Here is a 14,880-nt window from a genome sequence, read left to right as displayed (position 1 = left end):
AACAAAGTTAGAAGGCTGCACTGTCCTGTTAGTCTTGTGCTTATCAGGGCTGCTAGAACTGGTGAATGATCAAAAGGGGAATTAGAGTAGTTTAAACTAAACATTGAACTGTATATGTGGGGTATGTACTATTGTCTGTCTTTCTAATCTCCAAGTGCCAATACTATCAACCAAAAGCTGAAGCATTTCAGAATAAGGTTCCCATATCTAGGACATTTGCAGCTTTTATGTAAAGCCTGGATTCTCGCAGTTTCCTGTAGAGTGGTATGATTTTTATCCTATAACTGGCCTCACGCAGGGTCTTCTTTGAAGAGACAGTAGTCTTTTTGCTTAATTGTTGACATTTGTTCCTTTGGGTTCCTTTCCGAGTTTATTTGAATTTTGAAGGCATTTATTTGCAACATAGTTCTAATCTGTGTTTTTCTCTGCAAAACGGTTTTGAGTTATGTTCACCTGTCTGCATATTCTACTCTGGTCATGCCTAGTCTCTTTCCAGGTTCTCCTAGCAAACAGAAATGAAACAACCTCCCCTGCTGAAGTGAATCCAGGTAATCTTTTAGGGCTAAATTGCATCATGAAGAGGGTGAACCCAAACAGTCAAAGATAATTGGAATTAGTGTATGGAGTTCTAGGACAGAATTTAATACAGTGAAAAAAACTTAGTGTCAGTGCTCTGGGCTAAAAAGTCACTGTAACTTCTGGGAAAAAGCTGATGCAATTGTTATAGGTAATATAAAAAATTGTCTTCGGAATTTGCTACTCTCATTTTGCCATCTGAAAGATCTAAAGCAAAAAAGCTATCTTGAAATGAAAGCTTTGGGCACTCTTGGGCACCTTGAAAGCTCCCAGTTGCTTAAAATCAGAAGGAAAAGTGCAGCCTTTTCCCCTGCTTTTAGTAGACACTACGGTTCTACCTCTGAAACAGTATTTTAAACCAGGTTACAGATGGCACAGAGAAGTGGTAATAGGAATTGTAACTTTCCAAAAATGTGTACAAAATAATGAAGAGTGGAAGGAAATCAACAAGAATGTTAACATGCCAAACTGTTCAAAATAGAACCAGATTTTTCAAAATCTTATCATTTTCTCAACATTTTTAATTTTTCAAGGCCAGATTTTCTGTTACATAGACATAAAAAGCAGGGGGGCGGTGAGGGGACTGAAATGTGGTACAGAAGTCAAAAGTTTTTCAGAAAGGGTAAAAAAGGTAATTGAGAAAGAACTGTAGTTTGGAAATGTCAGTCTGTGGCTGTGGATTTCAGCCACCTGTACAGCTGCTCCAAGTCAAGATTCTATTGTACACTGTTGGAAACATGCAATATTGCTGTACACTTTTCAGTGTGATAGGGCCTAGAAAACAAGTGAGAGTGGAGGTCATAGTTACAGACTCCAACCAAGGAGTTTCTGCATGAAAGGGGTTACAGTCTGCCTCAATAAGAAGGCTCATCATGCCTTTCCTAACTGTATGGACTCCATGAATATGCAAAACTTGGGACACAGCTTGGGCAAGATGTAAGTGGATTGTCTCTCCTTGGGTTTTCTTAAGAGCTTGCTCAGTGTGTGTTCCCAGAAGACTACCATTTTAAATTTTTCCTAATTCCCTAATCTTCTGTGATTATAGGAATTTAGTCTGAATTATGACTGACTGCATGTATCTGTCTTTAGTTCCCTGAACTAAGCATCCTTCTTCAGCAGTCACAGATTTTACTTCTCCCTGTTTTTTTGCAGATAAATAATGATATTTCCCAAAGTAGAATAGATTGGGTGAAAGTCTAAATTGCAAATGCTTCTGGTGTCATCCAGCTACCACTAAAACTGCAATCTCTTTTATGCTGATGTAGGAGACCTGACATTAAATGGAGAAGAAAGAGAGATGGATAAGAAGGGATTGGACTGTAACCAGCTAACATTCTTCCCTGCTCTACATGAAAGTTTCCATTCAGAAGACTTCTTGGAACTGTGTGTGGAGAGACAAATTATATTGCAGGAGTTTGCAGAGAGTGAAAAGGTATGAAAGATGAATTAGAAAATTTTCTCTGGGGAGATGGCATTTTAGAGGCTGAATTCCATGTGGAGGCCTATCTCTTCTTTTCAGTTTGGGGTTCAGGTGGATTCAGGCTACAGTAGATATCATCACTGTCTGTTTCCTTGCAGCAATTACAGTTTTCCAGCCTCTGTATGAACTCCTATGTAGACTTTTCTTGAAGAGCAATAAACATTAACTCTTTGAAGTAACAGAAAAAAATTAGGGCATAGCAGCCAAGATACTCTCTTATGGGATGGTATTGTCTGAATTTGCCTAAGACATGGCAAATTATGAGACCCCGACAATTCCTTTCCTGCTCCCCCACCTTTACTCATGCTCAGAGCAGTGCCTTGATCAAATGTATTTACTATCTCTGGAAGAGTGTGCCAATTTTGTATAGGTTGATAGTTCATTCACATCTCTTCCTGATGAATACCAGAAAACGTTTTCTTCCTCCCTGTACCTATCCTCCTTTTTTTCCTGTCTCCCCATGAGAACTGGACAGATTCTTTTCTCTAAGATTTTCCCTGCTTCCTCTTTGGTACTTCCATCATGTGTCATCTTGTCAAAACATTGCTGTTCCCTCTTTGTTCCTGCACTGGACTGGATGCCCTTTTCTTAGGTTTCTTCCCAATATAAGGAAGAGGCAGGTTCAGGAACACTGGGGGAAGACATGAGTTGTGGAAGGTGGTAACTTTGATGTTGTCAATTTGTTGTTCCTAACTTCTCTTAGGAAGGTGGTAACTTTGATGTTGTCAATTTAACCTCTTTGCTCAAAAGCCAGCATCCTGCCCTTTGCTTTCAGCATAGTCCCCACCATGGTGACTCCAGATCAAATCTTTGATGTTGGATATGCACTGCACAGAGCCATTTGCCACAAAACTGGGGAGATTTTGTCATGAGGAGTAGACAAGATCTCATTCCCTCATCTTTTGCAGTGTACCTGTTTTTTTCAGTGGCATCATTCCCCCACTGGCCCAAGAGTTAGCATCCCATGGTGGAAGCCAAGGGTCAGACTTTCAGTATTTAAACTCAGTCATCACAGTGCTGTGATAGTTGTACATAGATATAGAAATAGCTATTTTATTTCTCAATACCATCACCAAATTTTCTTGATGCTTTGCCAGTGGCCAGGGGTCGCATTCATGCTCTCTAACATGATGACTTCCTCATGCTATCAGAGCTGTTGGTGCGGTCTGTTTATGTAACATAATTCATTTACCTTCCCCTCCTCCTTTTGTCCCTTCCCCCCCATGCCTCTCCCCAGCAGAAGGAGACAGGCATGAAAATGCGAGGCATGTTTTCCATGCACTGATCTCATTTTAAGCCTTCAGGCTGTCTGTCTCTTCTCCATGTAACTCTGCAGGAAGCCATCAGAAATGCCAGGCATGTTTTTTTCCAGCAGCAGTCGCTGCATTGCTGAGCTGACAGAAGTATTAACAAAAGCAGCGGGGGGTGACATTAGCTGTCCTGTGCTCACTTAGTGCACCGCTGTCCTGCCTTGTCAATGGCTGCCTCCTGAGCTGTTTGCACTTAAAGCAGGCAACTGGAGCCATCTTACCTCCTACACTGCACAGAAAAGTCACTGTGATGCTTTGGCAGATATGGGATGGATTTCTGGAACACAGGGATAGCTCATGTCTGGAAAGTGGTCATTATTTTATAATGTCACCCAGTGCTATTTTTTTGCATTACCATTAAACAGATACTTTTGTATATATTCAGATATGTGAGATTTCTTTTTGCAGAAGCAGCAGATCAAATGATATTGATGTTGTCTTTTAGTTCAGATTCTGTTCTTCAGCAAGTTAAATCAGGAGAATATGAGTGCAGGTGGGGTATTGCTATGCTAATATCACTAATCTTTTATCTTACTTGAAAAATGGAATAGAAAACATTTATAGGCATTCCTGTGAGAATAATCTTAAGTATTTAAACAAGATAAGTTTGCCACTTGGAATGCAAGAGAATGTGAGTATTAAAAAAAAAGCAAATGGATATAGTTTAAGTACAGGCTAAAGGAAGCTGCTGAGTGGTTAGTCCCTGAGAATGGAGATGTGAGGGAGCAGTCAAATTCTGTATGTTTGAACAGCACCCAGACTATGCAAAGTTAAGCCTTTAGATATGTCTCTTTTTTGTTGGCTTTTTTTTTATGCAATAAACTACCCACAGAGAAATGCAGACGGGATGGATGGTCAGGACAGTTTTGCAGATTAAAGGAGGATGGTGGGCTGGTAGTTGAGATACTTTATTGCTTCATCACCCTTACAGATGGCCTCAGCAGGGACCACCTGTGAAAGCTGGGCAAAAGAACTGCTCTTGGTGTGCTTGGGACAAATGTGACTTTGAAATCAAATCTGGGAATTGAGTCACTTCACTGATGAATGTTTGGAACTGGTGCTGTAGTTACAGTATCTATGTATATATGCCCAAAGCACAAGGTGGAGGTTTATTCCTGCACTCAAGTTAATGTGTGTAATTCACTACGTGAATATATCAGACTGTAGGTGCAGATTTAAGGGTGTTGCTGTCAGGGTTGTTCTCTCAGAAGTTACTGAACTGTCACACTCTGGTTGCTTGATTATACATTTTGCTGAGGCTCCACTGAGGTTTTAGTGTGTACAGGTATACTGAGACTATGTGCGGCATAGTCGTGGGAGGAGATGTGGATGATGTTGCACAACATGTACTGCAGCAGAATTTTGCAAGAGAAATGCAAATAGGAACCTGTTCTGACCTAATCTATCAACTTGCTTACCAAAAGGCAGAGCACCGACCTTTAAAATAACCCTACTTTACCAGCAGAGGCAAGGAGATTGGATTCCTGTATCTGCAATCTGAGCACCAACTGTAAGATTGCTTCCCTTATCTTTACGATCCTAAGGTAGTCCTGCCAAATTGGTAATGTGTGTTTACTGTGTAATAAGGGAAGAAAGTGTTGGAAAGCTCAGGGAATGGTTTTGGTGTAGAAATTCTGAATTTTGGAGAAAGGTAAACGTTTGTGTGCATGGAAGTCATTTGAGACTGTAAGAAATCCAAGCAGCTGAGGAAATGAATCTGAAGTTAACAAGCGGGCACAGCCTAGCAGAAATCTGGGCAGAATGCCTTTGCTTTGAGGAGGGGCTGGAGAGAGCACAGGGGATAACAAGAACAGTGATAGAAGGGACTAGCCTAAATCAGAGGGATTGGAATCCATGGTGTGGAGAGAGGTGTTGATTAAAGAACAGGCTCAATGGAAAGAGGGAACAGCTGTAAAGTGCAGCATCTAGGACTGGCAGAATGGTGCAGCAGCTCTGCATCCACTTGGTGGAGCCAGTGTTTTTAGGGGGATTGTACATACCTCACAGCTATGAATAGAATATTTCAGTTGCAAGGGACCTACAATGATCATTAAATCCATCTGCTTGACCACTGCAGGGCTGACCAAAAGCTAAAGCATGTTATAGGGGTGTTGTTGAAACACCAAAACATTGGTGGGGTTGGGGCAGAAACCACCTCTCAAGGAATCCTGTTCCACTGTTTGACCACCCTCTTCATAAAGAAATGCTTCCTCATGTGCAGCCTAAACCTACCCTGGTGCAGCTTTGAACCATTCCCATGCATCCCATCACTGGGTACAAAAGACAAGAGAGCAGCACCTCCCTCTCCAGTTCACCTCCTCAGGAAACTGTAGAAAGTGAAACAAAACATTAAGAAAGGCCTGTTTTCATGGGAACATTGTTACACTTCATCCCACTGTGCGGATGCGGCAGTAAAGAACTGCTGATGTGCAGTGTGAACAGGGAGCAGCTACTGTGGTCAAAGGAGAGGATTGGGTGGCCAAGTTCTTGGCATTTCCCTTTTCTGTGCCTCAGCTTCTTCTCTTCCTTTTCTGCTGCAGGCCCAGAGATAGTAATGGCTACCCCACTGCAGGAAGGGGTGCTAAGCAGTAATAAGCATTTTAAGTGTGAAGCTCTGTGTTCGGATGGGAGTGTCTGAAGAAGGACTAAGTGTTGCTGATCATTACTTGTCTGACTTGCTCTACCTGGGTTTCTGCAGCAGTGGAGAGGCTGCTGGGAGCTCCTTCCCCAGCCCATGCTCCTCCAGCCCTACCTCAGCTCAGTGAACAACTTTACAGCTACATACAAAAGACAGGGTGTGACTCATGCTGTGAATGTCACAAAACCCCCCATCAGAATATCTTTAACCAGATCTCTGATCTTCTGGATGTGCCCCTTCACAATACTACTTGGTGTTCCATGGATACCTCCTAGCATTCTACCTTTATATCTGCTTCTGGGTTTGTTTTTTTTTTAATGTTCACCTTGATGAAAAATATCTTTCAATTTTAAGGCTGTAGCTGCTCTCTGGATCTCTGCAGAGCACCTGACAAGCACCAGGGCCCTCCAGCAGACACAGCTGATTCCCTAACAGTTTTTTTCCATAGAATGATGCATCAAGTCAAGGAGCAGGCAGACTTTGCTGTGATTATTCTTGAAGCAGTGGGAAGGGCATGAACTTGAATGAACTGACCCTATGGGGAAATTTAAGGGCTCATGTTAGTTTTTGGCAGCATTTTCTGTTTGAGAGGAGTCTGGAGTGAGACAGAGATGTCTGGGTGTACAAGAGGTATGAGCACAATCCTATCAGAACTGTCTTCTAGATGCTATCATCAGCTAAGAGATGCCAGCTTTTTAGACTGGTGATGGGTTGGGACAGATGGCAGCTTTCATCACAGAAAGCAAGGACAAAGAGCAGTCCCAGTGCCCACAACCATGTACAAGAACAGAACTTTCTTCTGCCACCCTCCCTTTTCCCCAAATGTGTGATATTCTTTCCTTGCAGCATTTGGGAAGTTGTTAAAACCTGAGAAGTGCATACAAAAGAAGTGGTTTTTGCTGCAGTGGAGTGAGGGAGGGAGGGAGGGTGAGTGGTGATTACACCAAAAAAGGAATGTGCCCTGGGTCTTGTAAAGCAAAGGTGTGACCACAAGGCTTGCTTTCTAGAGATAGCAGTGGTTTCACTCAAGTCTGAGCAGAAGAAGTTGGATCCACTGTTTGTAACAGTTCTGATGTGACCAAACGCAAGCCTACAGCCCCTACTACTAAAGACTAGGCCAAGCTGATTTAGTTTCTTTTGGAAACTGCTCCACTGAGCAGCTGGAGGGAATGAAGCAACCTGTCATGTATTCTTAAGCTGTGATTAATGAGGCGCGTGTGTGACGGTTTCAAAGTAAGATGAGACTTCAGCAACAAGCAACCTAACAATCATTGCAGGAAAGGTCTTGTCAGTGGCACAGAGAGGTGGACCTGTATTGCTCTCTCTTACCATGGCAACACATATCTGTTTCCCTAGCAAAAATTGTGAAAGCAACGTATTTGATTTCATGTACTCTTAGTAATTTTAAACTCTGTGGCCCTAAATAACATTTACCCTACTTTACTGATAGGACCTTTGTAGCTGATGCACCCTGTGATTCCTCTTTATAAAAAACAGAAAGGGTAGAAAGAGTACACAAGCACAGGTTTCATCTCTGTGATTCCGGATACAGTGCTACCTGAATGCATTGTTTTTATGTTTATCATGCAAAGTTTTTGTAGCTTTTGCTGAGCAATGATTAGAGCAAGTTGTGAGTGTTTATAGGTAAACATGAGATATGGCAATGAGCAGGAGGAAGGGGATTCAGTAAGTCCCTAAGCCACTGATTGCTTAGAAGGCATATGAAGATCAAGAATCAACCCATGCCAAGCACATTTCTTATACTCTTTCCATAAGGCTCTGTTAGAAGATACAGGAGAATTGTTTAGGTGGACCTCTGAACTGACTTGGAGTAGCCATTCTTTTGTACTTATTCAATAAAAATGCTATACTCATTGCATGGGTGTGTTCCAGAGACATGGTTTTGTGACTTTAATTTCCTTGCATTCCTGTATTTTTCCTGGGAGGGACCATGCTAACACTGGTAGAGCCTGTAGGAATAGATGGTTAACCCCTATTGTGTTTTTGGAAACTGTGTCAAGACTGTATCTTCAGGCATGTAATTCTTTTAGAAATCTGGCTCTTGAACTCCAGAGCAGAATATGCTTTTATGACTGTTGGCTTAAATGCAACTAGAACACTTAGAAACAGGTCTTCTGAAAAATAAGAGAAAAACCTATGCCTTTAGCTTTAATTATCCTCTGAATGAACAGAGCAATCAAGAGATGGAGGGCTTTGGGCAATACCTTAGAAGGTAATTATTCAATTATTTTATGTCATGTTTGCTTCATTGATTAATGATTCTAGTAGCTTGTGAACTGGATTGTGATCCATTTTGACAGAAAATGGAAGTTTTTATCTAATTTATGATAATTTCAAGCTGCTTGGTGTTTCAATGCAAGACTGAAGGTAGAAGACTTGTAGGTACAGGACTGTTCTGATGGAGATTCTCTAGTAGAACTCTTTGTCAGATCTTTCTTACTCACCTGCAATAAAATGAGTCATGTTCCTCAAAATGAAAAAAATTTACTCAACCCAAGTATTTCTAATAGTACACATGTATTTAATAATAATATAAATTTGAAGAAATAATGTCAAATTGAAGAAATGGAATTGATACAAATGACTGTTACTGGTTGGATAGTACAGGAGACAGAATGTACTGGGGCTTAGAGTTTAAGGTTTGAGAAAGAGAGGTTCATGCTCTCTCCTCTCTCAAGGTCTGCTAACGTACCCTGGTCCTGCCTTTGGTGGAATAACAAAGTGATTATTTTTGCCAGACCATATTAGTGATCATGAGCAGGCCTCCTTCACAATCCATGTCCCTCCTAAAACCACACACATGATCTCTGGGTCTGATGAAGGGGATTTCTTAGAAGCCTTTCAAAGATTTCAACTTTGTGTCCATGTAGCTATGTTATACAACTGCCTGATGTTTCAATATTCAGTTACCTTCCTTTTGGGAAGAAGTGATCTTTCTGCTATTTAATTACTTCAGAAAACCCTGTGGTTTGCTAATGTGAGCAGAATTCCCCAGTATTCTCAGTGCAAGCATATGTCTCTAAACACATAATGGCAGGCACTCCAGCTCAGAGAGTTCTGTGGTTGGCATATCCCCACAGAGACAGGCATTCCTGTGGGATCTGCATGAGAGGTGATGGAAAATTTCTACCTTCCTCTTAGAAATTATTAATAGGGGAAAAAAATTGAAGGGATTTTCATCAAAAATTATCCACAGAAATCTTCCAGGGCTATGTTTTTTAAACCCAGAATGAAGAAAACAATTTTCTGTGCCCACTAAGTGATTTCACAATGAACCACTCCATTTTGTTGGTAAAATAATTGCTTTGCAGTAAAAATATTTAAACGTAGAAACAAGATTTTATTTCATTTATTTATATATTTACTATTTATGTTATGCTGGCATCAAAGACTGAAAGTTTGTGTATCAGTGCAGGCCCGTTTCAGCTGACCTGAGCTAGCTTATGTGTATTTTGGGATGGAGGCACGGAAGGCTGTAGATTTGTTTGCAGAAATAGTGAGGTTAGGAACAAAGGCAGAGAGCAAAGGAGAACCATACTTACTCTACATATCATCGTGTAGACTTCACATGATCTTGTAAAACCAATGCCATTTCTGGGCATGCACAAAAAATAATGCAGCACCCTTTTTCTTACAAAGTTTGGTAGAGATAAGATCATTGAGATCTTAAGAGAAAAACTGACTTTGTCATATTTCTCATACTTGTTAATCTGTTCTCTTAAGAACGTTGCACTAGATTTCTGAACCAAGAAATTTCTTCCTCTCTAACTCCTCCATATGCAGCCTTCTGGTCCTTGCATTTTCAGATGGACTCAGCTTGCAAAATTTTATACTCATTTCTGGATTGTATGCAGTTCAGGATTGTGTTAATTTACAGGGAGAGCTCAGCAGTGAGTAGTTTTCTTAGTATGGAAGGTAGTATTAGTGTTTTAAGATTTTGGAAGCATTAGTGTTTTGTTGTAGAATGAATGTTTGAAGGGGTTTTTGCAAATAGAAGGTGCTTCAGACTGGGCTAACAGACTGATAATTAGCTCCTGCCTCCTGCCCTGGGAATGTAGGAGACACTGGTTGAAACTGGCCACAACAGTGAGTTGATCTTGATCCTCACAGTTGTCTGTGATAACCAGTGGACTGTGCTTTTGGAGCTGAGTATATGTAGAATGTTGTATCAACAGACAAGAAAAATAAGGAACTTCATGCCTCTAAATGTAAGGGAAATTCTTTGGAATGAATTACTGCTTGATTTAAAGTCACAACTTTTAAATTTCCTACAGCCCACACAATTTTCCGGATGGTTGGATTTTTCTGGTCTCTGTATTGTTCTGTTTATTTTTTGCACCATCTCTCAGCCATAGAAACTGTTCCAGAAAAAAGGCTTTCTTTTCTTTGTCAAAATCAGTCAATTCCATGAACTGGCATACATGACAGAAGAACTACTTGGTTGAAAAATTCCCAATGCTTCTAAATTGTGTTTTAGAAATTCCTCTATTTTAAGGGCCAAGTTAATTTACTCAGGAGTAAATGCAAGAAAGTGAGATGCAAAGGGAGATTTTTTAAAGTATTCCAGAGTGTTTATCTAAATCTTTAAGACAACTAAAATGATAGATTCATATATTTTGATTGGCCTTTTGTATAATACAAGAAGGAAAAGTGCCAATTCAAGGAGTTTTGTGTTACTGAGGATTTCAATCCATGCTTATTCAGCTGGCCTTGGTGAGATAGATACCCAGAGAACTAGATTGTTTCCTTGCTCATTCTCCCTGCACGTTTGCAGGATTTTTTCACTGGGATCTAAATGAAAATGTTTACCATTTCTCTCTATTTGAAATACATATATACTTATCATATGTCACTGTTATTCTGTATGATGCTGTGTTAGTCACTTCTTTCCTCAGTACTTCAACCCCCTGCCTGTGTAGTAATGCTCTCTAACAAAGTTTTGCAGTGCTAACTCCTGCAATGTTTGCAAGTTCTTCATGTTCTGTAGTGATGTTGCTAACTATAACTACAGAAAGATGGGTAAGGAACAGGGAAACTGTGGAAAAGTGCATCAGACCCTTCCACTACTAGTACCACAGAAGCAGGCACTGCAAGTCGTATGGTGATTTTGTGGCCTCGTCCCTATGGACCTGCCAATCAATATGGCAGCTGTTTTGGTACAAACATATGTTCTTCTGCATCACTGGGTCTAGCTCCCTGCTGTCTCTGTCTCCTGTGTTACCAACTCCTGGTTTCATTCTGCTTGCATCCATACTAGGTCACATTTAAGTGCTCTGTGGCAGTTGTGCAGGGCCATACAGCATTGGAAGGAGTGTTGCTCTTTGGCAAAGAGCACTTCTACATCTGCGAGTGCTTTGTGTTGTCCCCTCTAGAAGAAGTCTACTGTACTCGTCACTGCTTGTCCAGGTGAGTCATCCTTTCCTTCCAGAGATCTGCTTGGTTAACTTCAGTATTGGCACATGGATACCTTGAATTTGCACAGACTTTGAGGGGATTTCAACGAGCATAGTAGCACAGCAAGAAAATTGCCATCCTTTCTATTTGTTCAAAGAATTGTTTAACATAACTAATGTAGATGTTTGTGCACAGGCTTTGGAGGTGCAATGAGAACTCCCATCTTCAACAGATGGAGATGGCGGACAGTCTCACACATACATTGCTGGTTTTCAGTTATTTTAAGTGTTGTTAATGTTTCTTTCTGAGTGGCTCACATCTTTTATTCATATGGAACAGTCAGTACAACGTCCTTTAACTTCACTGTCTCATGTGTTTTTGTTTGTTTCTCCAAGAGAGAATCGTAATTAATATTTGGCACACTCTTTGGCTCATGATTTATTGAAAGCGATCAATACTGAAAATGAGTCTGTTAGACTAAGCTCTTTGTGCATACTTTGTGCTCATGTGCAAAGCCCAGTGGGACAGAGGGTAACACAGTGATTTTACTCCTTGACTGTCTGCTCTGCATCCAAATCTTAGTAAGTCCAATATCAGTCAATCTGATCAAGTGACTTAAGGATTGATTAGACTGGGTCTGATAAAAGCTTAGGTTGCTTTTCTATGGGATTTTCTGTGAGCTAGGCTGTAGATAGCAATTTGAATACATATACACAACTAAAATAATAATGAATTAATTGCTTGATTATTAGTTCCAAGTAACTGCTGTTTACAGTAGCTGTGTGTCCATATAACACTTGCCCTCGACCCAGGCTTTCAAGTTCTCCCACTGAGCTCCTTCCCTCCCTGATTCTTATACTTCAGTGTGTGCAAAACATTGCCTATTTGCATGCACTAAAATAACTCCAAACCTGCCCTTAGCCTCCACAGGCTCTTTAATTGGAGAACCTTTAGTATTTAGCTTTGTTTTCAGTTCATGTATGCCCAAGTTGATCTTGCTATCTCTTTATATTTGTATTTTCCTTTAGGGAGGACCTGGATGTTCATGAGGGCTCCTCAGGTGTGTTTTGTTTCAAATTAATTTTTTTTATTTTTTATATATATATTTTTTCTCTTCCAGCATCAGTGATCCGTTTATTTTCAACTTATGTCATAAAGATCATGCTGTGGGAGACCAGATGTGTTCCCGTTATTCGTATCATGATATAAAAGAGATTCATCTGATGCGGTTTCTTCTGCAGGTAGGAACTGACATGCTTAGTCATTTGAGGGAAGGCTGCAACAGCACTAATGACACATGACTGGAAACTACTAGCTCAATTTTCACTGACTGTGGAGATTTCTTTGCTTGAGTCCCAAAATCCTTTTGCTCCCATCATTGTTTTCATTAGCCTTTGGTAATACAAACTCCTTTTTATATTCACCAGAGTGTTTAAGCACCCTCACTGGAGTGGTTGGCTTATTAGTTGTTAGACTAACAGTGTTGTTCACACTTTATCTCAATATTTTTGAAAATTAGACTTGAAGTCAATTTCCTGTGTTTTGATGGAAGCTCCCAGTAAGTGGATGACTTTCAGTAATACTTATCTCCCACACACTTCAGTAGTTATGACATCAGTGGATTATGGGTATGTGTAACACACTCACCCTGGGCCTCTTGGAATAACTTCCAAGTTGTGCATGTGGTTCAATAAAAAAAAACATGAGCCAGAACAGAGGATTCAAATCCTTTGTGCTGTTAGTGCAATACCCAGGAACTACTCATCACCAGTGGCCTGGTATCCTTTTAGTTTTGTCTGGTTTAGGTGAGCCTGTGATGAGAATCACAGAAGAATTGTAGCTAGAGCTTCTTGCAGCACCAGAGCCTGTACTTGTTTAGAGGGTTTTGGTATAGTCTAAAGAGTAATTCACAGATTTGTCAAAAATATGGAGTTTTGAAACAGCCATAACTAGTTGCTTGTTATTTTTAATTCATTTTTGGAAGGTTGAGATTCAGCAGAGAATTAAGAAATCATCTGGAAAATTCAGAAGCTAGAGAAAATGGAGCTGATAATTGTCTTATTCACGTAGTATGGCACTCATCCATGAGTCAGCCCTGTTTTATTTCATTTAATTATGTATGTAAAATGGACAATTTTAGTAAGTGAGACTTGCTTTAGGATATAGGATATTTCAGTGGTTAGGTCACTCGCCAAGGATGTATAGGAATGTTAAGTCGTGTTCTGAGTAACTGTGAGAAGCTTATTTTCTTACATCACTGGTGATCAGCCTGAGCAACAGAACCGTCACCTCTTCTGTTCCGTGAATAGCATAAAGTTGCCACTGGAAGCTTGCTAACTACTCACATATTCACATCTGTGTATGCATGAATTTATTAAAACACGCAAAATAGGAATGTTTGGTTTGACCCAAAATGAAAAGTGGAGATGAGTAGAAACAGTCTTTGAATGGGCCTGTGGCAAAGGCTGGGCTTGTTGGTTCAAGGGGGTTTGTGGTAGGTTTTTTGTTTGTTTGTTTTGTTTTGTTTTGTTTGTGGTTTTTGGTTTTGTTTGTTTGGTTTGGTTTTGGCTTTTAGTTTTTTGTTTGTTTGGTGGTGGTTTTTTGTTTGTTTTTTTAGGGTTTTTTTTTGTTTGGTTGTTTTCTGGTTTGGTTTTGTTTTGGGTTTTTTCGTACCAGGGTCTTTGTTTTTTATTTGTTTCAATAAACTGAAAACTCAGGTATCTGTATCAGGCTTGTACTAGGACTCTATGTCACAAACATCTTTGAAAAAATATTGTGGAAAAAGAGGAAACCTGACTCCTTATGCTTTCCCTGCAGGACAGGTGATCAGCTGTTTAGGCAGCTACTGTCCCTCAGAGCTGATCTCCTTTTCATGCACACAGCCCAGCCCAGAGCAAAGCAGTGTGAAACCACATGGCCTAATTCTGTAATGGCAACACTTGAGCAGACTTGGTTTGGAAAGCTGAGCTTCAGAGTAAATGCTGCAAGCTGTTTATTGTCATAGCTGCTCTCGTATTACCTTTCTACTTTATACTTTATTTGTGAATCATGTATGAGGCAGTTGCCACTGTGGTGTTTCTCTAGGTTTGTGTTGCACCTGCCACATTTGGATTGAAACTCATGTCTGGGTTCACAGACACTGCATGTTATTTATAGTTTTACTTGAATGATATGGGGGGGGGAAAGGACCACTCACTGATTAAATAATAGGATTATATTCAAATGTCCAACATAGCAATGTGTGGAGACATTGCGGGGGGGAAAGAGAGTGAAGTTTTCTTTCAACTTTAATTCTTCAAAGCTTCAGTGAGAAATGCCATAAATTCCCCTTCCTTCTTTGCTACTTCTTCTTTTCAGGAGAAATTTGGGCAGTTCTCTTTAGCTCTCAATTTAGAAAGTAGTGTGGTTGCTTTCTATAAGAAACTCTTACTTAGAATCCCCTCTTTGTGTTATCTTTAACA

The 14,880-nt window shown here is 40.3% G+C and overlaps 1 protein-coding gene across 1 annotated transcript in view; it reads left to right on the top strand.

Annotated features, from left to right (window-relative positions):
• The window catches only part of WDFY4 (WDFY family member 4), a 121,151-nt gene that overhangs the window by 63,220 nt on the left and 43,051 nt on the right, over positions 1 to 14,880 (top strand). The window contains exons 40-43 of the mRNA XM_017839592.1: positions 497 to 548; positions 1,842 to 2,008; positions 11,283 to 11,431; positions 12,540 to 12,660. Of these exons, the coding sequence (XP_017695081.1) occupies positions 497 to 548; positions 1,842 to 2,008; positions 11,283 to 11,431; positions 12,540 to 12,660 (489 nt within the window). The remainder of the gene's footprint in view (positions 1 to 496; positions 549 to 1,841; positions 2,009 to 11,282; positions 11,432 to 12,539; positions 12,661 to 14,880) is intronic.

Source organism: Lepidothrix coronata, unplaced genomic scaffold (genome assembly GCF_001604755.1).
Source record: "Lepidothrix coronata isolate B3197 unplaced genomic scaffold, Lepidothrix_coronata-1.0 Scaffold8, whole genome shotgun sequence".
Lineage (NCBI taxonomy): Eukaryota > Metazoa > Chordata > Aves > Passeriformes > Pipridae > Lepidothrix > Lepidothrix coronata.
The sequence above is the reverse complement of the archived record's forward strand: the minus strand, read 5'-3'. Positions and strand labels throughout refer to the sequence as shown.